The sequence below is a fragment of the Phoenix dactylifera genome, chromosome 5, assembly GCF_051530095.1.
Source record: "Phoenix dactylifera cultivar Ajwa chromosome 5, Ajwa_hap1_PhDact_Kaust_v1.1, whole genome shotgun sequence".
NCBI classification, from domain to species: Eukaryota; Viridiplantae; Streptophyta; class Magnoliopsida; order Arecales; family Arecaceae; genus Phoenix; species Phoenix dactylifera.
This window is the reverse complement of record NC_143194.1, coordinates 30,240,785-30,268,622: the sequence shown is the minus strand read 5'-3', so window position 1 is coordinate 30,268,622 and position 27,838 is coordinate 30,240,785. Positions and strand designations below refer to the sequence as shown.

The 27,838-nt window shown below is 39.3% G+C and overlaps 3 protein-coding genes, 1 non-coding gene and 1 pseudogene across 17 annotated transcripts; 3 read left to right on the top strand and 2 right to left on the bottom strand.

Annotated features, from left to right (window-relative positions):
- Window positions 1–4,554: 4,554 nt before the first annotated feature.
- On the bottom strand, window positions 4,555–5,212 carry LOC149753543 (uncharacterized). The gene is made up of 2 exons (XM_089923557.1): window positions 4,949–5,212; window positions 4,555–4,860 (listed from the first exon to the last, which is right to left on the bottom strand). Exons 1-2 carry the CDS (start codon window positions 5,210–5,212, stop codon window positions 4,555–4,557), a joined length of 570 nt encoding a protein of 189 aa, XP_089779683.1.
- Window positions 5,213–8,155: 2,943 nt separating this feature from the next.
- On the top strand, window positions 8,156–9,455 carry LOC103702512 (protein ELC-like pseudogene; annotated as a pseudogene). Its single transcript, XR_015987307.2, has one exon. The product of XR_015987307.2 is annotated as a protein ELC-like pseudogene (transcript).
- Window positions 9,456–10,793: 1,338 nt separating this feature from the next.
- TRNAQ-CUG (transfer RNA glutamine (anticodon CUG)) lies at window positions 10,794–10,865 on the top strand. The gene has a single exon. It is a non-coding gene; the product is annotated as a tRNA-Gln (tRNA).
- Window positions 10,866–10,892: 27 nt separating this feature from the next.
- On the top strand, window positions 10,893–15,166 carry LOC103702585 (uncharacterized). 2 transcript variants are annotated; one of them, XM_088722252.2, is made up of 4 exons: window positions 10,893–11,325; window positions 12,333–12,575; window positions 14,689–14,732; window positions 14,812–15,166. In XM_088722252.2, the coding sequence occupies exons 1-3, from the start codon at window positions 10,958–10,960 to the stop codon at window positions 14,723–14,725; spliced, it is 648 nt and encodes a 215-aa protein (XP_088578378.2). In that variant the 5' UTR covers window positions 10,893–10,957; the 3' UTR covers window positions 14,726–14,732; window positions 14,812–15,166. The 2 variants fall into 2 exon arrangements, with proteins under 2 accessions (XP_088578378.2, XP_088578377.2); XM_088722251.2 differs by having other exon boundaries at window positions 10,894–11,325; window positions 14,822–15,166.
- Window positions 15,167–15,832: 666 nt separating this feature from the next.
- On the bottom strand, window positions 15,833–26,037 carry LOC103702511 (protein DEFECTIVE IN MERISTEM SILENCING 3). 12 transcript variants are annotated; one of them, XM_008784974.6, is made up of 8 exons: window positions 25,847–26,012; window positions 22,697–22,806; window positions 22,350–22,464; window positions 21,817–22,054; window positions 21,497–21,688; window positions 20,852–21,172; window positions 19,500–19,722; window positions 15,833–17,005 (listed from the first exon to the last, which is right to left on the bottom strand). In XM_008784974.6, the coding sequence occupies exons 2-8, from the start codon at window positions 22,760–22,762 to the stop codon at window positions 16,943–16,945; spliced, it is 1,218 nt and encodes a 405-aa protein (XP_008783196.3). In that variant the 5' UTR covers window positions 22,763–22,806; window positions 25,847–26,012; the 3' UTR covers window positions 15,833–16,942. The 12 variants fall into 12 exon arrangements, 11 of the variants coding, with proteins under 11 accessions (XP_008783196.3, XP_008783198.3, XP_088578368.1 ...); XM_008784976.6 differs by having other exon boundaries at window positions 15,833–16,167; XM_088722242.2 differs by lacking the exon at window positions 25,847–26,012 and adding an exon at window positions 25,372–25,602.
- Between the last annotated feature and the right edge of the window lie 1,801 nt (window positions 26,038–27,838).

Here is a 27,838-nt window from a genome sequence, read left to right as displayed (position 1 = left end):
GCTCAAAAGGTCCAATGACTCACGTAGAACCACTAAATGGTCCATCGTGGTACGGGATGGAGTACCGGGCATCCAGCGGTGCACGCGGGGACTGGCATCAGTATACTCGAGCGACGGGTGAGGACTGAGTGCTGGAAAATGCTCATAAATCCATGCCTGCAGAAGCGTCATATAACCACTAATCTGTCTCACTGATGACCTCGACGCAATCCCCAACTGCCGATACAAATATGCTAAGGCAGCTGTACCCCAGGCATATGTGCTCACCCTATCCAGATCCCGCAGTAAACACAGATACGCTATAGGCACCCTGGTCCCACTCTTATCAGCAAAGAGTGTGCAGCCTAACAAAAATAACAAATAGGCTCGTGCTGCACACTCTATCCTCTGCTGGCTGTCTCTATCAGATACAGAGTGAAACTGAGTCCTCAGCCACTCCATCCTCACAGACTGACCGCGCGATGACAGTACCTCCTGACGCGCGTCTCCAGCTGACACCCCCAACAACTCCACAAGTAGCTCCTCAGCATCCCGATCACTCATCCTCTCAGGAGAAACTGTTACTGAGGCACCTGCGACAGGAATCCCTAAAATGGCGGATACATCATCCAACGTGATAGTGATCTCGCCAAATGGTATATGGAAGGTGTTCGTCTCGGGCTGCCATCTCTCTACGAAGCCCGAAATCAGAATCTTATCGGTGAATCGATAAGAGCACTGTACTAACTCTATGAGGCCCGACTGCCTCAATAGTGCTTTGAACCTGGTATTTGGTTGGTTTGAAGACCACCACTTCCATTCACCAACCTTGGCAGTATGGTTCATGCACTTTAGTGGAGCCCGTTCCTGTAATATAAATGTATAATTACTACTACTTTATAAAACATCAATAAACAAAATATAATGCTATAACAAATAAACAATACCTGTTGCCTCCAGATGGAAGCTGCTATATGCGTCCTGAAACTGATCAGGACGGACTCATCCTCTGGACCTCCTGGACATGGTCCAACGGACTCATCGTCTTCGCCCCTAGCGGGCATATCATCATGCTCTGACTCAGGAGAGTCCGATGGCATATGAGCAGGCTCGGGAGAAGCAATCCTAGCACGACGTCTCCTAGCTGACGCCGTAGGTCTAACTCTGGCGGGACGGGGATCCATGTCTGAAAATATAGAAATTCAATGTTAGGTTATATTAAAGAAAATAATTCAATTGCATACATAAATGTTCGGCACAAAATTCAGCACGGCACGCGATTTGGCACCAGAAGCCTTCTGTTCGGCTGCACAGTGCCGGACAGAAGGATTCTGTTCGGCACTGTGCAGCCGAACAGAAGGCTTCTGTTCGGTTGAGGGTTGCCGAACAGAAGGCTTCTGTTCGGCACTCTTCAGCCGAACAGAAGGGTTCTGTTCGGCGATCCAGTGCCGAACGGAGCACTGGAGGCGGAGGGGGGGGGAGCTACCTCGAGGTGGTCGTGGAGGCGCCGGCGAGGTGCTCGTTGCTCGGGAGATGGCCGGGGAGGTGGTTCCGGGAGAAGCCGGCGAGGTGGTCGGAGATCGGGAGAATGCCGGCGACGAGAGGGGGAAGGGGGAACGGGGGGGTTTTGGGCGTTGGCGAGGTGCAATGCACCGACCGGCGATGAGAGGGAGAAGGGGGAGACGGCGGGAGGGGAGGGGAAGAGCGGGGTGGGGGGGGGGTTTGGGGGGTGTAGAGAGCAATTTAGGTGAGGGGGTGGGGACGGTGGGGGTAATTTAGGAATTTTTAATTTTTTAGGGGTGTCCTTAGCAAATGGGGGGGGGGGGGGGGGGGGGTGTAGAGAGTATTTAATTTTTTTTTAATTTTTGGGGGGTGTCCTGAGCAATAGGGGGGGTGTATATAGAACCACCCAGGGATTTGGTAGGCTTGATACACGTGTCTGAAGCCACTCTTATCTCTCATCCCGTCTCTTTTTTGGTTTTGGTCTTGGTTTTCCTTCCCTCGCACTACTCCCGATCCAGCTGGGCCATCAGGAAGAAAGATAGATTGGAGATGGACTTCTTGGAGGGTGGAGATTCTTTTAATTTTCTCCTCTGTGTTTCTTCTCCCTTCTTCGGTGGTAGAGAGAGAAAAGGAAGGAGGCGGGGTTGAAAAAAAAAAAAAAGGGGAGCCGGTGGGATGGGACTTTTATTAGTTAGATGGAGTGAATTTTCCATAATGCGCCTACTTTCTCTTATGGAAGGGACCCTTTCTGGACAAATTCTTTCCTTTACTTGACCATGAAGTGCCATGGGATAACCTTTTCCCATTTGCTGTTGCTTGACATGATAAACAGTAAGCATCATCTCAGTTATTTAATCAGTTCCATGCTTCTTTTAGGATAATTACATTTCCATGCTTCCATTCAAGAATTATATTAAACTGAAGAGGCTTTTTATCTATCTTTGTTAGATTCATGCATCTTTGTTGAAATAGTATACTGGACAGCTATCTATTTCCATTTTATACTTATTAAAAAAATTATTTAAAAAAAGAAAAAGACTTCATTCACTGAATTCGTCTTAGGCTCCAAATGTATTGAGCCGCCCCTGTGCAGAAAGTATATGGTCTGAACATTGATCTCATTTAAAGGCAGAGACAAAATGACCACAGGAGAGAGGAGATGGATAAATCTTCAAGAGATTTAGGGCAGAGGAGATTTCATCCGACCATATTAAAAGCCACATGTTAGACCTGCAATGCATGTGCATATTTTCTACCCACGGTGCATGTAAGTCCACAGGAAATCTAAAAGAAGAATGCAATCGTTGTCAAAGAAAACAAACTCATCAAGTAATTAACACAAAATCGTCTTGTTTCTGGATTTCTTTTTTTCTTGTGTAAGCTGATAGCATATTTAAAAGGCCAAAAGGCCAAAACCATAACCAAGCATGTACAGTACTGGCCTTAGAAAATGGGAAAAACATCGCCATAAATAGACGATGTTATGCCATGAGTCGGGCCTTTGATATATTACTTCCTTGCCTCTCAGTTATTTGCTGTTTAATTGATTTTTTTTTTTTTTTGGTAGTAATGCAGAGACACCTCCAATCATTAAAAAGAAAATGATAAGAAAATTATTCAGGTCAAATATTGGGAGGAAGCACCGTCTAAAATTTGAAATTAGCTTAAACATCCTCCAAACAAGACGAGGTGAAACCAACAGACTTTGCTCAATTTACCCATCACAAGCATACTAACATTTACAAAAGGGTTGTGTCCAACGAACACTGGTCAAAGATCTCCAAATGCCTGCCTGCAAGTAATGTACGATATCATAGCAAAACATAATTATTCCACGGTACCTTCAGTTTTTACAAAAGCCGATGTAATTAGGAAGAAGCAAGATTTACCCACGAATAGTAGAGTAACCAATTAGAGATTACATATCTGATCTGCTGGCAAAATATAATCGATCTGGATTTCGAGATTTCTATAGAACTCCTACAATCTTAATGCTTGGCAAATTTGGAAATCATGAGAGCTATAGGAGGATGTATAATATAGGGTGCTAGCATTGATATAATAGGGAGTTAATGGTGAAGTTTGGCGTACAACAGCAGGAAAGCCATGGACGTGGTGGTTAGAGGGTAGTGGGAGTGGAGTGTAAAATATATATCTTGGTATTGTATCACTGTCATTGTTGCAGCCTTGCAGCAATCCATCTCAGTAACGTTAAGAGTTTGATCCCACAGCCACCTGTTGGGTTTGCACAAGGAGGACTGCTGCTTTCTTATGTAATTGTTTCATTTTATCTTCCTAGTCTTTTCTTTTTCAATTCGGAAAAAACGTACAAAAGAAGCACCTTGAAACATCTTTGAATTAAATGATGTGCATGCGTTGCAGTAGATGCTGATCATAGCTCTTCTGCTCATCATCAGCACAAGTATCATCCTGGCCTTCATCATCCAGAGAAGGCGAAGTTTTTTTCATAGGGAATAGGTACATATGCTTTTTCCTTTTTCTGTTTCCTTATTACAATCAGCCATCAGGCTACAGAAATCAGAGACATTCACATCTGCAATAAAACCCTGAAAAAAGTTCCTGTAAACTATATATAACAACTTCATTTGAAATTTTTGCCATGACCCAACTTTTTTTACTTTTGCTGCCATACCAGCAATAGAGTAGGCTTCACCGGCAAAAGTGATGAAATAATCTAGAAAACAAACCAGTAAATCGCACACATTTTGCAGCCCAAACATTGCCAAAAAACATGGGTAATCGATTTAATCTGCAAGTCCACAGGAGTGAGAGTGAGGAAAAAAACATCGAGTCTGACTATGAGCAATGCTGAGCTACAATCTTGGAAGACTGGCTTCAGTTGCCATGAAAAAGATGGCTTCCTTCTACACTCATACTCCAGCAGCAGCGACAATATTCAAAGAAAAGCTGTTGCCTCCTTTCATGATCTTCTCAAAGACTGCAGATATGCTGTTAATTCTTTTCCATCACAATCACACTCTCATGAGTTGCTGAAGGTTTCCGGAAACACAAACAAAAGAATGACAGATAGTTAAACTCACTATGCATCAATTAGCGGTTCATAGGGAACAAGATTCGCATTTGATGTAACCATTGTTGAGCCTTACAGTCACTTCCATCCCTCTTGTTCACAAACATAAAAATTGGTGACTGACAAGACAAGTAATCACTGTTTTCTGGACCAATCCATGCTCTTTCCTCCGTCTCATGCTTAAGATGGATTTCAATAACAGAAATTTCCTTCGAAGCAGCTTTGCACACGACGTATGCGGGGAGGCCAGCATCAGCTACAGCAGACATTGCTTCCATCTCCACGCCTGTCTTTCCGTAGTTGTCGCTTCCCCTTCTATCTCCACACTGAAATCAACACGAATTTGGGTAAGACCGATGTTACGACACTGCAATCTCCTTTTGCAACTTGGTTAGAAGCAACCAAATAAAATGCCTTTTGGCCAAGAAGAAATTTGCAAGCAGCCACAGCGACTCTTTTGCTATCTTCTTTGGAGGAAACATCCACCATCGTGGCGTGCTCACTACCATGAACAAGATTCAGGCCTCGATCACTTTCACGAGATCCAGTGGACATGAAATGAGACTCTTGAGAAGCACTTGAATCAGAGCCAGCTGGAGGACATGCACCAGAGATTTGACTCCATTTCCTGAATATGCGTGTGCGGTTGACAATGCCATAAGAATTTGGGCAGTCCATCTAGTAAGATGCTAAAAGGATATATGCTAAAAGAATTTGGCCAGTCCATTTAGGCCCCCTATGAGGCAAGAATACCATATATATATATATATATATATATATATATATATATATATATATATATATATATATATATATATATATATATATATATATATATATATATATATATATATCATTGTGGTGGGGCCAGAATGCTTAATGCTCCGGTTACATATGCCGATGTATAAATTTTATTAACAGAGTCCATAGCATAATCAAGCTGAGAGTTAGAAATATATATATCTAATTCAGAATGGCATTTTCAAATATTTACAATCTTTAGGATCATCTAGGCATTTTCAAAATAAAATTGTTCCAATTTTTGGTTATGTGTAATTTACAATAATATTCAAAACGTATCACCTGCATTATTAGAGGATTTTCAATATATATATATATATATGTATATCATTGTGGTGGGGCCAGAATGATTAAAGCTCCAGTTATATATGCCGATGTATAATTTTTATTAACATAGTCCATAGCATAATCAAGCTGAGAGTTAGAAATATATATATCTAATTTAGAATGGCATTTTCAAATATTTACAATCTTTAGGATCATCTAGGCATTTTCAAAATAAAATTGTTTCAATTTCTGGTTATGTGTAATTTACAATAATATTCAAAACGTATCACCTGCATTATTAGAGTATTTTCAACAAATAGAATTTTACTTTCTTGATCAAATTTTCATTCGTACAATTTGGATTTGCACAGCATGATAACAAAATAGCACAACTAATTTAAAAAATGTGATTTAATATATACTAATCGTCAATTTAGATTATTTATAAAACATGCTCAATAATAAGAAATTCAAGAATCGAATTCATATATTTGAAGAAAAAAAATTATGCAATCAAATTTGAAATTATGATAACTTGCACATTATATGGCATACGATTTTTTTTTAAATATTGCAGTGAAATATTTTGAAATGTAAAACGTTACTTACCTCACAATACTAATAATTAATTAGATTAACTACATGGATACTTTCAGAACCTAACAACCAAAAATAATAGGTATATCAAACTAGCACCGCGATAGTGTTCTAGAATAATTTCTAAAAATTCTTGGAATCTCATTCACTTTTACTAATTTATTTTAAGCCTCTAGGATATTTTAGAAGCAACAAAGTATCAACCATAATCATCTAATTAGGGTCTAACAGAATCTACAATACCTATAGATGAACCCAATATTATATAAAATTTATTATCAAAATACAATAACAATTATTTTATTTTATATAAGGCGGTGCCGGGTGGTGGAGAGAGGGGGCAAATATGTACGATGTTTGGAGGAAAACAGGGGGTATGTTTAACAGCAAGGCACGCCGCTCCACAGGCAGTGCCTAATGCTGAGCTGGGTCGTGGGCTCCTCATAATAAAAATATATTATCTTATAGGAAAAAAACCATTTTTTCGGCACTTGAAATAAAGTTTTTAAAATTTAAGATACAAATGGATATAAGTAAAGCTGCAAATGGGTCGGGTCGACCCGTGACCCGATCTGCATAAGATCCAACATGACCCGAATTTTAGGACCCGCGAGGGTCAGGCTCTAAATTTGGACATGTTCTATTTTTCGGGTCGGATCGGGTCCACCCAATTTCGACCCGGATCTGGACCCGACTCGACCCTATTTTTTTGGGTCAAATTTTTTTTTATAGAATTTCTTGGGACTGACTCGTTGAATTTAGAGGATGTCGAATTTGAACATGGGAATATAGCTTATCTAGTAAAATGTCTATTTTTTTAAAAAAAATTAGGGCACAAATTACTTGATGTCATTTACTATTATATAGTGAAACTGTGAATATAAAATTATACAGATCCGGACCTTGATCTGAACCCGACCCGATCCGAATGATCCGTCGGGTCAAAATTTGTAGGCATGGATCCGACCCGATTTTCAACCGAATCAGATCTGGGTCCAAAATTAGAATTCGAACAAGAAACCGAGTCGGATCGGATTACTCAGGACCCGATTCGACCTATTTACGGCCTTAATTATAAGTTATTATTATTGTCTCCTCTCTCTCGGTAGAAATCTTGGTTCCTCCTATATATATATATATATATATGTGTGTGAGAGAGAAACAACTTGATCAAGGCCAAAATGCAAATATATGGAGAGACGTTATATATTATATTCTATTTCAATCATCATTCATAATATAAAAAAAAACATGTTTTTAATTAAATATTGATGCATTCTAGATAAAGAATATAAAACTTAACTACTACGTTGAATCTGAGAATGACGCTTTTTTACAAGTATATTTGTGAAATCCATGAAGCATTCCAAGCTCATACGAATCCTTATCACGAGCAGCTCTGTTTTTTTTTCCAAATAGAATTTGTCCCGTCTGGATTACGACATGACCAAAGCTTGCGAACGGCCTGCATCGTGTGAGCTCGTCTCCATCGTAAAGATCGAAGTGTGTTAAACATAGGGGAGATCACCAATCAATGATCCCGAGACTTTTACTATGCCAACAACTATTAAAAAAAAAGTGATTTCTCATATTTCAATTAACAATAAAGAGACATTTAAATTACGATTCGAATCCACCATCATCTTTGCGTCTACACTGCATTACGATTGCTCAACATCAATAGCAGTGCGACTCTTCCTTTTTGCTATGTTGACAGGTAGAAATACTATGCGAACATCATTATGAGGATAGCAATGGAGAGGTGAGTGTTTTCAAAGTCTCTCAGATTTTTTATAGCCTCAGTTCGAGCCTGATATTTGCCGGTCGCTTTTGCTTGCGCCATGTAACAAAACAAAACGATGCCTTCCCTTTCCACGGCGATGTACAGATGGCAGCAGGAGGAATGAACGTTAGGTTGTTATTGACTTTTGAGGAAGCCGGCAACTGAATGATAAGAGTTCCAGAAGACGACCGAAATAAAACGAAGTATGAATCTCCCCACCACCAAGGCACCAACGGCTACACCGCCGTGAGGCCCGGCCATGGCGGACGCGCGGGAGCTGCAACGGTACCTGGGCGCCGCCCTCTCACACCGCGGCGGGGGGGCGCTGCCCTATGCGGCGGACGACCGGTGGCTGATCCGCCACCACCTGGTCTCTCTGGCCGATGCCTTCCCTTCCTTCCGCCCCTCCGCAGCCGCCTTCACCTATAACGACGGCCGCACCACCATCCTCCTCCGCGCCGAGGGCACCATCCCCACCTCCGGCGGCCACCTTCCGGCCTCCATCTGGCTCCTGGAGGCCTACCCCCACGTTCCCCCCGCCGTCTTCCTCTGTCCCGTCCGGGGGACGCTCATAAGGCCCGGCCACGCCCACGTCGACCCCTCCGGTGCCGTCGACGCCGCCTACCTCCGCTCCTGGCGCTACCCCGCCTCCAACCTCGCCGACCTCGTCCCCTCCCTCTCCCTCCTCTTTAGCCTCGATCCACCCCTCTACACTAAGCCCAAGCCCAGGAATGATCCGGTGGAGGTGAAATGGATCTTGGAGATGGTGCAGCGGGACCTCGCCGGCCGGGAGGCGGAGATGGAGGGGTTTCTTCGAGTCCAGGCGGAGTTGAAGCGAAGAGAACAGGCGATCGCGCGTGGAACGAGGGAATTGGAGGAAGCGAGGGACAACTTGGAGCAGGAGCTTCAGGTGACTCAGATGAACACGGATGTGATGGAGAGTTGGGTACGGGAGACCAAGGGGAACATCAGAAGGAGATGGAAGGAAAGGGAAGTGAGCATTGATGATGTATTCGAGCCGTCTGATGTGTCTTCGAGGAAGATGATGGAATGCGCAGCGATGGACCTGGCGTTGGAGGACACCATTTATGCGTTGGATCGGGCGGCGACTGAGGGATGCATGCCTTTTCATGCGTACTTAAAACACGTGAGGGCGCTGTCGAGAGAGCAGTTCTTCCACCGGAGCATGGCAGCCAGAGTCCGCATGATGCTTCATAGAGAGGGTGAGAGAAATCAAGTAGGAAGCTTGTGATTTGATTTGGTTACAACATCATGTTTTGTGGTCTTTTGACACTTTGTTTCTGAATCTGGATTGGGAAGGGAATATGGTATATGGATGAGGATTCTTTTAGCATGGACTCATGTAGACAGTTTGGGTACCTTCCATGTAGAGAATTCCCCGGCTATTTTGTGGTAATACATGTAATATGATGAACATTAGATCATACTGTATACAAATAATTTGCCTAGAAACTAATTTGTATCTCTTGGTGATTTTGTATTGGGTGGATTTTAGATGCCTTTGGGCATGTGATTCCAATTTTCCATAATTATCGATGTATCCTATTTTGTTGTGCTGCCTAAATGTTATTTTCAAAGTCCAAACTTTGTTTCTGGTTCTTTGTCGTTGATTTATCCATTGATTTGTTGAGGATGACATTTTTGGAAGCAATGCTAGATTAATCATGTCTCTTCTGACATGAAGTTGGGAAAATATGTTGGATATCTTTGATGAGACTGTGATAAAAAATACATGGACAACCGGCTCCAGAGAAGAGTCCATAAATTTGAGATCGACCATTTCTTGTTTGCAAGAAATAATCCCCTTCATGAGTAGGTATGAATACATTCAAGCCAATTGCTTTTTTGTTCGATCGCATGGAAATCAGATCAAATCAATTTAAGTGCTACACATGGAAATCAGATCAAATTAAATAAAATCATAAGGTAAGCTAGTACTACTTCGCAAGGATGGTGACAACTTTCACGAGATGTTTATAGATGGTGTTCACAAGGTAAAGCAAGAGAAGATTGGCTTCTTCTAAATTTCAAATACTACTCAATTTGTGGTACGTCCAATAGTAATTGAAGTTTAAACTCTTTTACAGAGCAAAATGTATAGCTTCATGTAGTCACTCCTTACTTTCCAGATTGATGCAAATTTTTAGCCTCAGCTCAGATGGGTAGGCATGGGAAGTAGCCATTGGCGCTGTATAATCCAGAACATGATTACCAATTCATCAAATCTTCCAGTCACTTTTGTTCCTGGAGAAGAAAATGTGCAGTATATTAGTCATGGGCAATTGCACTTATGATGCTTATGGTCTTTCAGCAACCACAATAGTTTCATGACCTGATTCGTCTTATTCTTTGATTCATGTCATGAATAATAGCATCACGTCATTAATAGTAATAGTGTAATACATGATGCTTTTCATTAGCCTACAATTTGAAGACATCAGAACAAGATCAGACTAATAGTTTGAAAACCAACGTGGAATGTTTTTTGATTGCTTGCTGCAAGGTAAATCATCATTTGACTTGACATTGAACATTAAGTTCAAAAACCTACCAGTTTTGAAGTTCGAAAAAAATTCTTGCTTGACCAGGAATTTCACGAGCAGTATAAGTGTGAGAAATTTCGTTCGTTATCTCTTTTCATTTATTTTTCGCAACTTTATAAACAACGGAGGTTTTAAAATTCTTTGATTCCAAGCCTCACGGCCTCATGGGAGGCACGAGGCGGGAAGCAGGCAACCATAAGAAATAGGACAGCACATTAATGTTTGGCTCGAACCAAAGATCGTCGACGGTTCCATGGTCTAGTGGTTAGGACATTGGACTCTGAATCCAGTAACCCGAGTTCAAATCTCGGTGGAACCTTAAAATTTTAATCTTTTTTCCCCTCAGGTTTCTCCGATCACACACCCTAATCCTATAATATCTCCAACTCCTCTCCACTCTCCTTTTTTTTAATGGCTATGGCTACGTTTCTCTCCCTCCCGCCTCCCCAGCCTCTTCTCCTCCCTCGCCTTCCCACTCCACCTTCCCGCGCTCGTCCCATCCTGATAAAACCACTCCACACATCCACTATCTGCTCCTCCTCCTCTTCGTCTCCTATCGTCGCCGAGGAAGAAGAAGAGACCTCCTCCGCTCTCCCTCCTTTTCCACCTGATGGGGTCTCCTCTGCCGAAGCCCAACCGGCCGTCGACGCCACAGAGGCCCTTCAATTCAGGTGCCTCCATAAATTAACGGTTAAATCTTTGTGGTGTTTGGTAAAGGTTAAATCTTGCAACGGATTTCAACTGATTTCGTTCATGAGAATGCAGATATATTTTGGAAAGTTGAGTCGTCCTCTACTTCTTTTCGGGGTTTTGTTTCGATTCCAACCTATGCTTTTTTTTTCTTGTTTTACCACTATTAAAATATTTATCTCTGTCTTGTTTGATTGATGTTATCTTTAGCTTCATGCTAGTAGCTTAAGTCGTACTGAAATGGTGCTTGTTTGGAAATTGGGAGCTGTATTTTTTTCACTTCGATCTCATGGAAGTTCCAATTTTTGTATATTCTAACAGCCCTTGATTTAAGCTTCTTTCATTTCTACAGATTTGTTCGATTGTTTAAAGCAATCTTGTGCATTTTCTTCATGAAACAATTGATATGTTCTGTAAATTTCCATTTGTTCTAAAGCCAATATTGGATTATTGGAAGCATCTCTCCCTCCATTCCTCCCTCCCGCCAAGTAATTTTGATAATTTATTTATGTTGAAGACAGTACAGCTTCTGGGATTGGTTCTTTTGGTTTATTTGCATAGCTGGTTTTCTAGGGTAGTTGTTATTTAACACTCATAATGATTTAACAGCAAGCCTATCATTATATTCTTATTGTTATCACTTTTGAGCTTCTCTAAGCCATCAAGTATGATCGATTACTGAGTGGGTACCGAACGGCTGTAAGAAAGGGGCAGAGTATTAAGAGCTCCGTGGCCTGCTGTCAGTATTGGAGTGCTTATGGTCCTTGCATTGGCTACGTCCATCACAATAAAGGCAGCTGGTATCCCGAATCATTAGCATGTGGTAGTACAGTGCCATTTTTCAATATCATAAAACATTAAAACTTAGTTTGTAGTGGTTATGAATCCAAATGTTTCATTTCCTTGTTACTCATTCCAATCATTTAACCATGCTTGAATAATATGAAACATTTTTTTCTCAAAAGAATATTAGAAAAATCAGCCTGTGATATTTCAATGTGCTATTAGACTGGTTGATGCATTGAACCTGCAAACCTAGTGAGAGTATGGGATTGATATTGTGAAGTATTTATGGTGTAAAGTTTTATTTTTTAAGGGGGTGTAAGACCTGTGGAAGAGAGGAAATTGAAAGGGGTTGCAATGGTGATGGGAGGATTCAAGGTGGCATAGCTACTGTCCCTGGTTTTGGTTGGTGGCCCATAAAGGCCTTCAGGCCCTGCCCTGGATTTGTGGCATCTGGTGGGAGATATAGGCGGCGTGGACAGAATATGGATGAGGTTGCATTCGGGAGGGGAGAAAGAGAGATGCCCACAGAAGGCATGGCTAAGGCTAAATCAAGGTATCCTGGGTCACACTTACACATTTATGTTTTTATCTGCTTTTTGATACTTTGTCTTTAATCCGCAATCACAGTTTTCATTGTACTACAGGTTGTGATGAACAGATCCCAAATAAAATAGTATAGTTTGGCTTCTTACTTTTCTTGTCATTTAGTTTTGTTAGATGTTTATGGCTACCTGAGATGTACTTCCCAAGTTAGCAAATACCTTTGATTGATTGATTGATAATGTCCTTAATAACAGGGAGACTCTTTATTCTTTAACACTAATTATTTTCCTTAAAATAAGAAGCACAATATATCTATTTATTATGTATAAGACTATCTAACTATGTTGTCTATTTACGCATGTATGAGAGTATATCTGTCTGTTATCTGAATATTGTATTCTCATGAGCTAACATGCATGAATGCATGCAAATTGAAGCATCGACAGTTTTATAAAAAACCTTCTGTCTGGGCCATGAAGTTTTATAACCTCAGTTTTCTAAAAGAAAAAAACAACCATAGGGTTGTTGAAAGTTGAAATTGCAAGCCATTCCCTTCTGTTCTCTTCTTCTGCCTTTACATTTCACTGTCCGGTATCTGTGCTTTGATTGCTTACTGCTTGCGAACCATGAGTGAAATAGTGGAGAGAGGAAGGACATTGTTGAGGTGCATCCAGGGCCTAGTTGATATAGAATAAGTTCTGTTTTCCAATAATTACAGAGATATGCCTGTAATCCATAAAGATAATATCTTAGTTCTCCAAGACAAACTTTCCTAGATATAATGTCAATGTATCACTTTGCAACTTCCTACCATCCATCTAGGTCAACATACTGAATCTTCCTTGACCTTATGGGTCTTTTGTATTCCTAGGAGTATCCCTTTACATATATTACATCAATAATCAAGGAAGACAGATTATTTTCTTTTAAATACCTTTGTCTCATCTTATTCAATAATTGAATATTATCTACACGATATATAAAAGTGCCAACAATTTATGTCCAGAGCTAGTTATAACTTTTTTTAGATCATGTTGATTCTATCCTCGCCATTCATATTCTTTCAAATATGTTCTCGACTCATCAAAAACTCTCCTCGGTCTTGAAGATTGTTCCACTCTCTACATTGAGACCTATGTTCTCATACTCTCTCTCTTTCTTTAGAACTGTAATTCCCTATCCACATCGACAACTCCAATCCCATTTGTCAGCTAAGCAAACTTCCCAAAATGAAGAACTGTGTTAAGTTTCACAGACAAAATCAATTATCTAATAGGGCCTCCTTTAATCTGCAGTTATCCATGGCACACAAAGCTCAAGCCTACAAGAAAGTTGCTTGCAAAGCTATAAGATATGTGTGTGTGTGTGTGTGTGTGTGTAAAGGTTGTTTTTCTATTAAACACAGAATATTTGGTGCTTTGCACTTGATCTTAAGTGAGACTCTATAAAACTAGTTGATAATTTGGTTGATTTAACTCACTACCTGATCAAACTACTTGCATTTAATTGGTCTAGTTGTTTTGACTAGAGGAGTGTGAATTCAAGATTAAAATTAATACTACATTCACAAGAGAAGCCAAAAAATGGGTTGTGGAACCATAGCTTATAATAATGCAGGAACAGAATCATGGGCTTAGGCTGGAGTTGTAAAAACATGGATATCCTGGTGGACAGATGTTGGCCATTAGAGAGGCAACATGGAAAGTTACAAGTAGTTGATTTCAATTTCATCATTGGGAGTTCTAGTGGTGCCTCCAATATCATAACTGGATAAAAGGATATTCTTTCATATATTTAGCAGACTTGCAGGGAGTATGGAATATAATGAAGAGATTTGGATCCTGTCAATGCAAACATGGTTAATGGATTAGTAATCAACAAGTAGGTTTGCTATCTGAAATAAATTGGGAAAGCTTGATTACAAGGGAATGGATATTTTTGAGACAGTGGAATTCTGCAGAATATTGTACTGCAGGATGTATTGGTGTTTGCTATGGGACACTAGTAAATTTTTATACTTCATTGCTTGCCATTAGACAAAGAAGGAAAGAAAGATTTGTGTATATGATTTATATTTTTATTATGCTTAGAAAAATCATTCTAACTAAATTAACTTTATGCAGTAAAAGAAGGCAAGGCTCGAAGAGATTAAAGGGATGAAAGCAGAGTATGTCGTGTTCCACAACACTGATTATTTGTAAGTGGACAGTGAGTAATAGTTTTATTTCTTTAATGATATCTCTTAGTTTATTGCAGGCAAACAATTCAAAGGGCTGGGTGAAGAAACAGTACCATCCTGACTTTAGTTGCAAGCTACCAATTATACTGTCTTTTATTTTATTTATTGATTCTATTTCCACATGCCTATGAGCTTGAGCTAGTTGTGCTCTCAGCATGAGCCTTGCTGCACTTGTTATGGAAGAGTGCAACATCGCAGTTTTTCCTTTTTCTTTTCCTCGTCTTCTTTTCCCTGTTAAGGAGCGTACACGATATGATGGTTTCAAGATATATACACTTGCTGTATAGGAATATTGTTCTGGCTGTATAGGAGTATTGTTTTGGAGATTGATCAACTTTGGGCAAATCCCTTCTTTATTTTTCCCCCCTTCTCTCTACGGACAGGAGTACCTTGTATAGATTTTTTCAGCAACAAATTTGCATTTCAACTAAAAACAACTGCCGAAAATGGCTAGAAGATCTAATTTGCTATGTCCAACTTGGTTCTGTCAGGCTGGTCCACCTCTATACAGGCTTGAGCAAATATTGCTGGGATCCATCTGCCAACTCGAGGTCTAATTGTGCTTAAACCGTCCCACAATTTTAGCTGGTCTGCAGTTTGCCCTAGAATGGTGTCTTATGCTAGGTTTAGCTCGGGCCTCAAATTTTAGCTGGCATGAATGCAGGAGCATTTCTCTAACCTGGTATCTCAGCCAGTTCAATCTAAACTGAGGCCAGGTTGCGTCTGAGAGGGTGGCTGATCGAGTCCAAGCTAGCGTTGTAGAAATGGAGATGAAACTTGAGATCATCTGAAAAATAGCCCTGAACTGGGGAAATCGAGGTGGCTAAGAAAAGTATATGATGATATAAATTTGGACTGGACTGGGATCTGATTTTCTTTTTTTCTATGCTTATGACGTAAAATGATCCATCCGGACTGCCTTTACAAAATACAAATGCTGCTCTGTTAAGAAAAAGATCGCCTCCTTGTCCTAAAGAGAGAAAAGAACCAAGTTTCTCAAACAGAAATATAAGCCCTACACCAGTCCATAAAACAAAAAATTGTGATTATGACCAATGATGATACAACAAAGAGGATACAAACTTCCATCATGCTTTGTAGAATGATTAGTCTCGAGTTATCATCTTATAAATGCACACCAAAAATTTCTGTAGTAGTTCATTTGGAAAATTCTGCTTTCAAGGAAAGGGAGCAAGTAGAGAACCACAAGCTGAGCAACCTTCCATTTCTGCGACCCAGGGCTATCTGACTTGTCTCACTTAGACAAAGCCTTGACTTGACTCTTGCGCCCATCATCAAGCCAAGTCTGAGCTGTTCATGAGCGGCTTGCCTCGGTTGCAGATCGAACTTAAAATAGCCCAACCTAATTAGCACCAAATTTTTTACAACTTCAGGGCACCCTTGATGAGATACATAAAGATAATTATTTCGAAGAAGTCTGAAGATAATGTATTCAGATAAATGGTGGAACCTTGACTGCATGAAAATATACAACATTCTTCCCTGGTATCTACTTGCTATACGTGATGAAACCAAAATTCAAACAACTGCACTAAAATAAAAGCTATTATAATTTGGGGATGAAGGCATACCAAAACAAGCCTAACAAGAACCAATATTTGCAAATACATGTAAAGGGGGGAAAAACTAAATCCTGAGCTAAGCAAAACCATTCAGACCAGAACTTAAACCTGCTGTCAAAGTGTATTTGTTACCAGGTAGACCTTCATCAAGGGGTGGAATATCCTCCTTTACAAAGGGTGCAGCAGACACATTGTATTCACTAGAGAACATTTTCAGAAGAATTGCAGTAATCAACTTGCCAGCCGTAGGTTGGTAAAATTATGGACGATGAAGCTGGCATAGGCTTTTTTTGCCAAGAAATGACCTATCTGTTACTTCTCAGATTAGTCCAAGGTTTCGTAAGCTACATAAACATTTTCCAGGTTTGTTAGAAGAAAGTGGACCTAGCTTCTCCATTCATACCCACTGTTACACTCATTCGCACCCGATGAAAGAACAGTTCTTTCTTGTTGCAACAAGCATCAAATAAGGACATGTGAAGCACCCTACCCAGCAACCACCATCCAACATGTGAAATTCTGAATCAGCTCAGGATGCTCCACATGCCTCAAACTTCAAGTCATGTTGGGAAGGAGCTCAAGTCGGAATGTCCCCGTTCTGCCAGCCATCGATTGTGCCTGCCCATCACAAAACGAAAGTCCAAATGTGCACTACTAGAATTTTAATCCACCACATGGTTCTATGCATCTGTAAACAAAAAAATTGGTCCTTTGCTGCAGTTTAATTGCAGTGGGTGCTAGAGTGCTTTTTTTCTGTGATTTCTCAAATCCTGTACTCTGAAAAACAGGGATGGAGCTTTATGTGGAATTTCATTTTTATTTTGCCATAGATGCTGTGTTAGAAAAACAAGGTCTTCTAAGATGCAACTGCAGAACAAAATCAAAGGCAAGGAGACACATATCCCTTGTTGAGCTCCTATGTTCCAGTGAGAAGATGATGCTGCATGTTAGGAGAATCCAGTTTTAGGTTAACTCATGCCCATTTTCAGGAATCAAAATGATTGGATTCCAAGATACTTACGAATGACCTCAGCTGTACTACTCTAATTGTTAGAATAGTCATCATCATGAGATCAAAGCACTGCCATTTCAGGAGGGTAACATATAAATCCCGTATCTCGATGTCCGATTAACATTAGTCTTGAGAAATGATTGGATTCTAACAATATCCTTTAATTATGCTGCAAATGCATGAGGGAAGAGTAAAGTGCCCTTTTGAGGAGGGTCACATGCAAGTCAGAAATCTTTGAGTATATGTTTAGTATGTCTACGAATATCCTTCAAAAACTGCATGACTCAAGAAAAAGTGCAGGGTGCGCCTTCTTATTTTTTCTTCTGTTTATTAATGCGATCTTTTTATCTAGGATTTCTGTAGAGGCATCCTTATTGTGCCTTTTGTTCTGGCATGTCCCCTAAAAAGTGGGTTACTTCCTAGGTGGCATAATTTTTTTTTTTTGCTGGGAGGAGATTATTGCTGAAGATAGGGAATAGGCCTCAGGTGAGATTTGTTATGCCAGGATGTATGGTAGACATCTTGCCAAATACTACCACCTTTAGAGGCAACAAGATCCACTTGGAAATTTAATGGTTTAAAATAAACAAGGCATTGTAAGTACAGTGGGTAGATTGTTAACAAATTGAACCTCTTTGTCAACATGTATATTTGATTCCTCAAGAGATAGCTTCTAAGGTAATTATTGTACAGATAATGAAGAGGCTGCCCATAAATTAATTTAAGAAGGATGAGAATAGCAGGAAAGTCAGTTGTAAGTTACCGGATACAAAAAGCTCAACCATCTGCTTGGATTTTTTTCCCCCCAAATTTTGAAGAAACCAATGGCAAAACCTATTCAAAGGGATCATGTAAGCATGAAAGCCCCAAATTGCATTTACATAATTGCAGAATGCATGTGCTCGTGAAGTGTATGTTGTTGCATAATCTTATTAAACAAATGCCTAGGCATCCATAATAGTCACCTAACAACACTGGTCCAAGCTAACAAATAATAAGGCTTCAAGCCTCCCTAAACACCATAATCTATTGAAATACTCTGATACTCTTCTCTTATAAAAAAACTCCATTCCAAACAATCCTAGAAAGGGGATCAAAAAATCTACCAAGCAACTAGTTTGCTATATCCTTTTTGACCATCTTTGGTGGTCCAAGGGTCACTCTCTTAGTCTTCTCCCATCCATTGGAATTCGAGCAAATTAAACCAACCTCCTTGACTGCACAAAACTTGCGTCTTCATTCAACACAACCACAACTTGCCTTCAGCAGCACACTCTCAATCTGCAAATAATTGGCCCTTAGAACATCATTGAAATCCTATAATTGCATCATGGTCTTCATTATGCATATGATCTCAGCTTTCATTTCTCAAGTCTTCAAGAATTTACATATCCTACAATCCCAAATGAACTCTTATGTTCTCCATCCCCTAAACCAGGGTTTTGTCATACGGTTCGACAGCTATAGCTTAACGTCCCCCCCCCCCCCCCCCCCCAACCCCCGAAAAACACACACACACACACACACAAACCCACCCACACAGCCACATACAGAAAAGGGGGAAAAGAAAGACATACATTTGGATATTTGCAGTGGTTCAATATGCTGTCCTAATCTATTAACCACTGAATGCCTTTAAGTAAGCATGCTATCAGGGAAAAAAAACCAAAAAAAAGAAAGAAGAAGAAAGGAAGTTTAAGAAGAAAGGAAGTTTATGAATGATAATAATCAACGACCTAAACTTCATCTGTGATATGCAACGAAACCAAAACTACCACTGAGAATCTTTCTTTTCCTTCTTTAGGCATCTTGTGAACAATAAGATTTGGCTTTTGCTTTGATAAGATGCTATGAGAAGTGATTTCCATGGAAAAGAAATCCAAAAGCATATTCAACATGAAATTGAAATCCTATCACCACTCTATAAAATAATAACCATTATTTCTTTGGCATGCAATAGCATTGCATCCGCAGTCCAAATGCCAAAAATTTATAAGGCACTGAGTGACATTAGATCCTCTGTTATAGTGTTAGTATTCCTCTACTCAAACCTGATATGGTTCCTAAGTAAAGAAAGCAAAGATCAGTTTACGGTGGTACCTGTTTAATATGAGATGCAGTCTCGCCGAGGTACTTCACAAGCTCTTGCTTTTGAATGTTGAATAAATTTTTTGCATTGTTTAGTAATGCTTCTTCTCTTTGGACATCTTCTTCAAGCCTTTCTTTTTGCCAGTTCATAAGTTTGAGTTTCTCCTCAATTTCACTGACATCTGCAGGTTTTGAAATCCCAGGACTTATTGGAAATTTAACCTCAACATCCTTCCTGAATCATAAAGAATTCATTATCGATATTTATAAAAATATAGAATATTATTGATGCATAGTAAATCATACATAATCTTATTATTACATACCATAGGAAAAGAGCTTCAATCAACATTTAAATGAGCCTCTTAAAATTAGTTTATGTATATGCTATGTTTTTGTTTGCATGTATTGAATTAACTTAGGGGCTAAAAAAAGGGGACTAGATTATCAAAAGACCTATTCATAGGCTGGGCAGCCCACCACACCCGCTTTAGCTTGAATTCTTTAGAGCGGGTTTGGTCCAAAGGTTTTAGACTTGAAGGGCCGGGCCGAGCATGGAAAATACGCCGTCTAATAAACAGGCTGGGATCTAGCTTGGGATTAAAGCCGGCCTGGACTGAATTTTTTTTTATTTATATTCGATATATTTGTAGTAATTGATAATTGTTGTTAGTATGCAAACTTAATGGATAATAGATATTGTAAGTTGTTGGCAATAATTAACCATTCACATTAGCATTTTTTTAATATTTTAAGTATTTTTTAGCATTTAAAAAAATAAAAAATGGTCATGAAGCCTAAGGTCCGGCTCCAAGCTTGAGGCCCAAGAAAGTGCCGAGCTCGAGGCTTGGAAGGTAAACCCGAAGGGCGGGCAAGGCTGAGTCGAGCCTGAGCCTGAGCCTAACTAAATTGTGTTGACCTTTGGGCAAAGCCTGGCCCAACTCATGAACATATCTAATTATCAACTTGTTTTAAAACATTAAGGTATTAAAACTTCTCGAAACATGAAGATTTTATGTAATATTTAATATTACAAATTGAACAAGATCAGCTTTCTAATGTTCTTTGTATCATTGCAGAATAGGTCACATACAAGGCCTGGAAAAATTTATTATAGGAAGTAAATATGCTAAAGAATGTGTTATGACATGTAAACTGAAAAGATGTGAACAAGAACATGAGCCCAAAACATATCAAAATAAGTTGACAGTTCTCCACTGCTGATGTTTGGGTAAAACTTGCAAATAGCATATTTACATGAAAATAACAAATTTACTTTCATTATATGAAATTGGAAAATAACAAGCATAATTTAAAATATTACAACAAATTTATCGGCAAACTTTGAAACATAAGGTGCTCACCTATCACCAAGGTTAAAAAGACCACTGCTTTTGATCATTCCCCCATCTAGAGATATGGCACCATCGCTTACACAAGGCAGAGCACTTTGCATATCAGCTCTTGTTTTATATACTTGCAAGCGGGAAAATAAGGTATAAAATAGGGTCTCCCTCAGGCCATGCCCATTGGGTGTGAGGCAAGATAAGTGCATATGGTCCACATTGATCATGTTTACAGCAAATCCTATAAAGCCACGTGGAATCTCCCCATTAGGTAGCCTTGGCTTCAAAAGAGCAAGTTTCTTTTGTGGATCTTCAGGTACAAATTCACCAATATATGGTCTGCAAAAGGGTTAAAAATCATAATGCCTTAGTAACATTTATTCCACATGAGAATAAACTCAACTCAACTAAGCCTTAATCCTAAATTAGTTGGGATCAACCATATGAATCCTTTTACTCCATTCCACTGTTTAGAACCCCACTTTCTGAAAGATGGAGACATATCAAGTCCTTGCTTACAGCTTCATCATATGAATTAAATGCACCTATCTTGATGTATCATGCATAAAATCTTTGAAACTATCCACAAATGTATGAGAAGGACAATATGAATGTCTAGCACAAATTAGTCCACAACTGAAATTTTTTTTCCTGGATACGCACCTTAAGTTTTCAAGACAAAAGACAAGAAATCTTCCATTCAGAAGTCTCCCTATAGACGGCCCAAGTCCATGGAGACCAGCATTCTTGTCAATCATGCCTTCTTTATCATACTTTTCAAGGGCTTTAATGCCCTCATATGTCTTGCAAACAATAGCCAGCATAGTTTCCAATCCCAAGTACTCCGAGAAAAGCCTGAAGATCAAGTTCAGAAGAAAGTCACATCATAGAACTGAACAGTATAGAACTAAACTTGCATATAGGTTTACTGTTGTCCTACTACTCCATCAACTGAAGAAATTGAACCGCTGCAACGAACTAACCTACTAAGGTTATCATCATTTACTTTTCCAAGTGTAGCTACAATACCAAGCACATCCTTTGTCAATTGTAACTTTGATGCTTGTAACCCATGACGAATTTTCATCTGGCATATTATGCCAGCTGCTGCTTTCTCCTGCTGCAAAATCTTTCCCACTGTCTGCTGCTCACTTTGCATGGCAGAAACATCATTGTTTTGCTCCAAAGCTGCACTTGATGAATGGTACTTTCCAAGATTGACTAAGAAAATTTTTCTTGTTAGTAGAATGAAAAGTTGGGTTTCATATATATGCAAGATTAAAAAAGGGGTAAGAAAACACAAAAAATTATTGCTCAAATTAAAAGGAATGTAATTTTTTTCTAAACTGGAACTACAATTCTGATTTTCCAGATCCATCATTCAGGTTGTTGCATTTAGATTATAATGAAGCAGATACTTACGCCACCTTCAGTCTCTAATGTCCTATATGAGATGAATCACTTAGTGCATTTGGCATCAAGGAGAGATATTAGATACACAAAGAATTGAGCTAACCTTGCATATCAAGAATTGATTCATCAATGTTATCCATCTGAGTTTTAAGAAATTTCATGTTGTCTTCATGATGTTTGACTTTCAATGCCAGTTTTTGTAATTCATCTTGTAGTTTCTGCACAAAATTAAGCAGCACTGTCAGATTAAAAATAACAAGCCAGGGATGAGAAAACTCCCGGCTTTGCTGTCACATGTTTAAACAGATGGAATATTTGGCAATAAAATGCCAAAACAGAACATAATTGAATAATCTATGTGATGGATTATCAAAGATATGACAACAGATGATGATTTCCATTTAAAGCACATATCTTCTAAGGGATGCTGAAAACTATGATCATACAAACCTGAGTATGGTTCTTCACTATTTCCAGATTATGGTGTTCTCCATCACGCATTTCACCGTCTAGCATTGCAGAGAGATCACTTGGGTGCACAGGCTCTAAAGCAGAAAATTCTAGGAAAAAAAAAGATTTCAGAAAAGAATATGATTCCATGAAAACTGACTGACAAGAGCAGTTATGGAGGAGATCATCCCCTGCTCCGCGACATTTGGGAGATGGGGAGGGAGGGTGTCACATTCTAGGCTATGCATGTATATCGTGAGGCCAATGGAGCGGCCGACTGGGTGGCAGCTTATGTAGCGAGCCCCTCAGGAGGTACCTATGGCCTGGAGAGAGAAATGTCCGGAGCACTTCGGGACCTTTTGCTTTCTGATTTTCTTGGGTGTATTCGTACCCGTGATGTATGAAATGCCCGTTCCAGCGCACACACACAAAAAAAAAAAAAACTGACTGACAAGAGAAAGCAGAAAATGCATATAAATTTTAGCATGTTATCATGTAAATGGCAAGATCCTGGCTACAAGTAGAACACATACACTGCATATGTTTTTGTATCATGCAAGTTTTGCAGATAACTGGTGGGCAAAGTTTTGATGGCTAGAGAAGGAATATCAGTCTCGAACCATTGAGATGGGCTTCACAAGTCAAAGCACAGGCCACTAAGATAGGTTTAAACCAATTGGCGGGCAAAGTTACATCAGCAGTTTTGAAACAACATACTGAAGGTATCAGGTCCCTTAATTGAGACTTGTCATAGAACATAAGCTGCACTACATTTAGCCAAAGATCTCAGCCAATGGGTTAAAAATGTTTATAAAAAGTATGCACAGATATTCCTGAATTGGTTTTGGCTATTAAATTGGTAGCCGACAACACATCATACTCTATTTTTGGTTAAATCTACATATTCTGTCATTCAAACACTTGGATGCAGGAGAAAAAAAAATAATAGAAAAAAAAGCACTTAGAAACAAGGAAATGCTATAATACATATATATTACAACTTATTTGGCATAGAATTTAATCTCATCCGTCCTCTAAGTAGAGAGGTTAGATGCAATTACGTCTACTTACCTGGTAGGATTTTAAGGTAGGGAGGGACCTGAAAGGAGCAACATGTGTGACAAAGCCCTAGCACAAGGCTCTGGAAAGCGACATGGCAAATATGAGAGAAAGAAACACTGCCAAGTGAAGCAGACAAGAAGGCACGACAAATGGGGAGCCACAGAAATGATGGGCGGCAGAGGGGCCATGATAGCAAAAGGTAGAAAGGCAAAGTAGGGCATGACAGTGATTAAAGTTTTACTGTGTACATGTGCTTGTGTGCAGTTTCCTTTTTATTTATTCTTTTTTTAATGAGAGGAGGGCACAGAGAGATAGTTCTCTCAGCCTTACCCTTTGATATGCATTGATTTACAAAAGAATTAGCACCTCTTACTGCTATCTGAACGTGGTGACATGGCATGACTGATCAACATCATACTAGAGTTAACAGCTTTGAGCAACTGATTTAGAAAAGAATGGCCTGTATCAATGCTTTGGAAATATATGCAGAATGCAGGGAACGTACTTCACTATTTGCAAAAGAATACCAATAAAAAAAAAGATGGTCTTTAAATAAAAATAACAAGTGAATCAAGAATTCTTACAGATGATGGTGCACAAACTTAACACCGATGCTAAAACAAACTAATTTCACCAACAAGAGCATGATGCAGTTCTCATCAAAATATAGGAATGCCTGGCACATCATATACATATAAAGCAGTAGAGACTTTTCTTGGTTGTATAGGAAAGACGGAAGAGCTCTTATGGAAATTATGGTTTTGACGGAACTTATTAAAAAAATACTAAAAATGCCAGTCCCAAGCCTGGATGACAAAACGAAGGGTTGACATTAGCTTGATAGCCAATTAAAGCATGTCAAAATATGCAGTGGACCCAAATTTGACAGTGCTTGGTGAATGAGGATCCATAAAACCGACCACAAATCACTGGGGCAAGGCTGGAAGGTTAGGGTATTGAAGAAACTCAAAAAGGGACAGGTATCAGAGATCTGGTTGAAGCTCATCTATCAAGTCCACATATAGTGTATAAAAAAGCAAACTGAGCAAGTTTTTGACCTCATTTTTATAAGAATTATAGGATGCAATTCATTAATATTAAGTTCGTCTGTTAGAAATTTTGAGGAACTTGGAAGCATTTGGTCGTTTGGTTTCAAAAAACTCAAGAGAAATGTAAAATTTTTCAAGATTTGGTGGATTTCTTTTCTAACTATTTTGTTTTTTAAGATCTTTGAAGGTAAGAAGAAGAAGATTTAATATGAAGATTAAGTATTAAACTTGCCAATGGAATGTCAGTTGTAAATAGCTCCCAGATTAAGTATGATTTTTTTCTTTTTTTTCGTTTGAGCAATGCCCACAATTTGAACCCCGGACCTCCCGAAAGGCAAGCCGTTAGGAATGAGCTGCCAGCCAAGTGTGATAAAGATTACAGTCATTTTAAATGGTCAAAATGAGCTCAAATTCTGAGCTACATTTTATTTGAAGAAGAAAGGCTACATGACTAACATTACCGCAATGTCATGGCTCCTCTTGTGATCGAGGATAAGTTTTGTCAGTTTGTAGCTTGTAGTTTAGTGATTTCAAAACCCGTTCTCTTCCACAATTCCACCTTACCTCGATCATCGTGGAGCGTCGCGACCATCCAGACGTAGGTTAATTCTCGACGCATCACCAAGCAAAGCCAATCAAAGTAATCACCTCGAAACCAGTCCATGTCGATGCCCAAAAATCTCCTATCTTGCAGTTGGACTCGTGGTCTCGAGAACAAAACTCATGATCGCTCGATTTCTTGGTGGATGGATAAAGCAATTTAAAAACTGGACCTGACGGTCTACAAATTCTACCTCCTTTTTCTCGATCAACGACCATAAAAAAAGAAAAAAAAAAGAGAAAAAAAAACTCGACTCCAAAACACGATTTTGGAAAAAAAATGATTATGATTATGACATTGTAATCTAGAAATCTTGAACAAAGATATCATGACTCTTGTAAAAATAGAACAGAAAAAGAAAAGAAAAGAATAAGGCAGAAGAAAAAGAAAATTAGGGATTATTGGGGGCCAAGGAGTTGTAGGAGTCGGAAAACGAACCTCATACGAGAGAATCTTCGGGCGCATCCGCCGGCCGATGTCCCGAGGAGGGCTCGAACGTCGGCTTTAGCTTCGGGAGCGGGGTTTAAATTCCCCCCTCCGGGGCGCTCTCTCTCTCTCTCCCCCCCTCGCTCCCTCCCCCGACTCTAATTTCTCTGCAGGCCAAGTGGGAGTCACGTGAGGACCTTATTAAAGCGAGCACTCCTCACTCCGCGCGACCATTGGGGTGTAGCGGCGCCACGAGCTGAAGGCGTGAAATTTGAATTATATTCAACTTTTCTAAGTTCAGAAAATTAATTCAAATGGATAATTGGGATTTTTTTGAAACAAAAAAATCATAATATCATTTGTAGATCCTAAACATTTTGCAACGCCAATGCTCCACTCCCCCGACTTCTATCAATAACTGATTGGTATGGCAATATAGTTAGCTATAATCTGGGGCTGCATGCCAACTGGATTCGCAGGTTGTTGAAAACTAAATCCCTAAAAAAAGAAGGGAATAAAATATCAATAAAGACATGGATTGTATTATTGTTTTATTATTTTTTTATTAAATAATGCCATATGTTCATGCAATTTTGTATGGATTATTGTGTTTATGAACAAATCTAGTGTTGTAATAGAATGAAGTGCGGCTGGCGTAGAGTATTAAAAAAGAGACCGATACTATCAAGTACCTAGCCAATGGGATAAAGTTTTTTTGAAGTTGCATGCCTCTCCTTGATGCATGCATTAAGAAGAGGTTTGATTCTACGGTCATGACATTGTTTACGACAAAGATGGTACGATTTGATAGTGCTATTTCTCTGATCTATATTGCACTAAGAGCCTTGTGCTCTCAAGTATCCTCTGCGGTAAAGGCAAGCAAGTGCTCCATAATAACTAAAAGATGAAATAAGATTGGACTATGAATAAGAAGATCAATAATGTTATGTCTTTTGCCAGCAGGACAAGATTCATTTAGTTGGCTTCATTCTCATCAATACATGCATTAGGAATAGGCTCTAATTCCGGTAATAAATTATGTACGAAAAATATAAAAATGATTAGACACTATTACCCTTCTAAAAGTTCTGCAACTTGATTAATGAGATGTGCGCAGAAATATAAATTTTAATCAATAGATGATATTCAATAATATATGAGAGATGTGCCATCTATTGAAGTCACTTCATTTCAAAACTAGTGTAACATATTAAAGGCAATATTGTGATAATGCTATCCGTGTTATGTATAAATCTCACTCTAACTCTTAACCAAGACGCTACTAGTTACCATTGTGTTTTTAAAAGTAGATAATAACATGCCTAAATCTATTTCTCGTGATCAATGCATGGCAGTTAGTTTCACTTCACTGCTTCCACCTTGTCAACGAAGTAATTGACTTTTAAAAGCCATTAATATAAGGCATAACACAACGCTCCTAGTTATTACATGCCTATACACTTGTATACGCCTACTCACCTAGCAATTCTCTCTTGCATATTCTTTTTTTTTTAAGAGACCTTACGTCATTGATATATCTCTCCATGTACCCATTGAAGGGTCTTTTTTTTCTTTGTCATAGTTAGGCATGTAAATAGGTCTAATCGGACCGGATCATGACTGATCCTAACCCAACTCGGTTTCTTGTTCAGGACCTAATATCGGATCAGGTCAAATCCATGGCTATAATTTTTGACCCAACAAGTCATTCGGGTCGGATCGAATCCATGTATAACCTGATCCTAACCCAAAAAATTTGGATTCGAGACGGGTTCAGATCGGATCCATGTATAAAACTACATTGTAGAAGTATAACATGAGTTGGGTGCTAGGGTAGAATTTATCTATATTTTGGTGCTCCTTGTTGGTTTCTTTGAGTTCTGACGGAGAAAACAAAAAGGACCGAACACCTTTGCCTTTTCTTTTTTTCAAAAAAGAAGAATTTGTATGTCTTAAATTTAGATGCACTTCAACACATGCATATAAGACATTATCAGCTTCCCA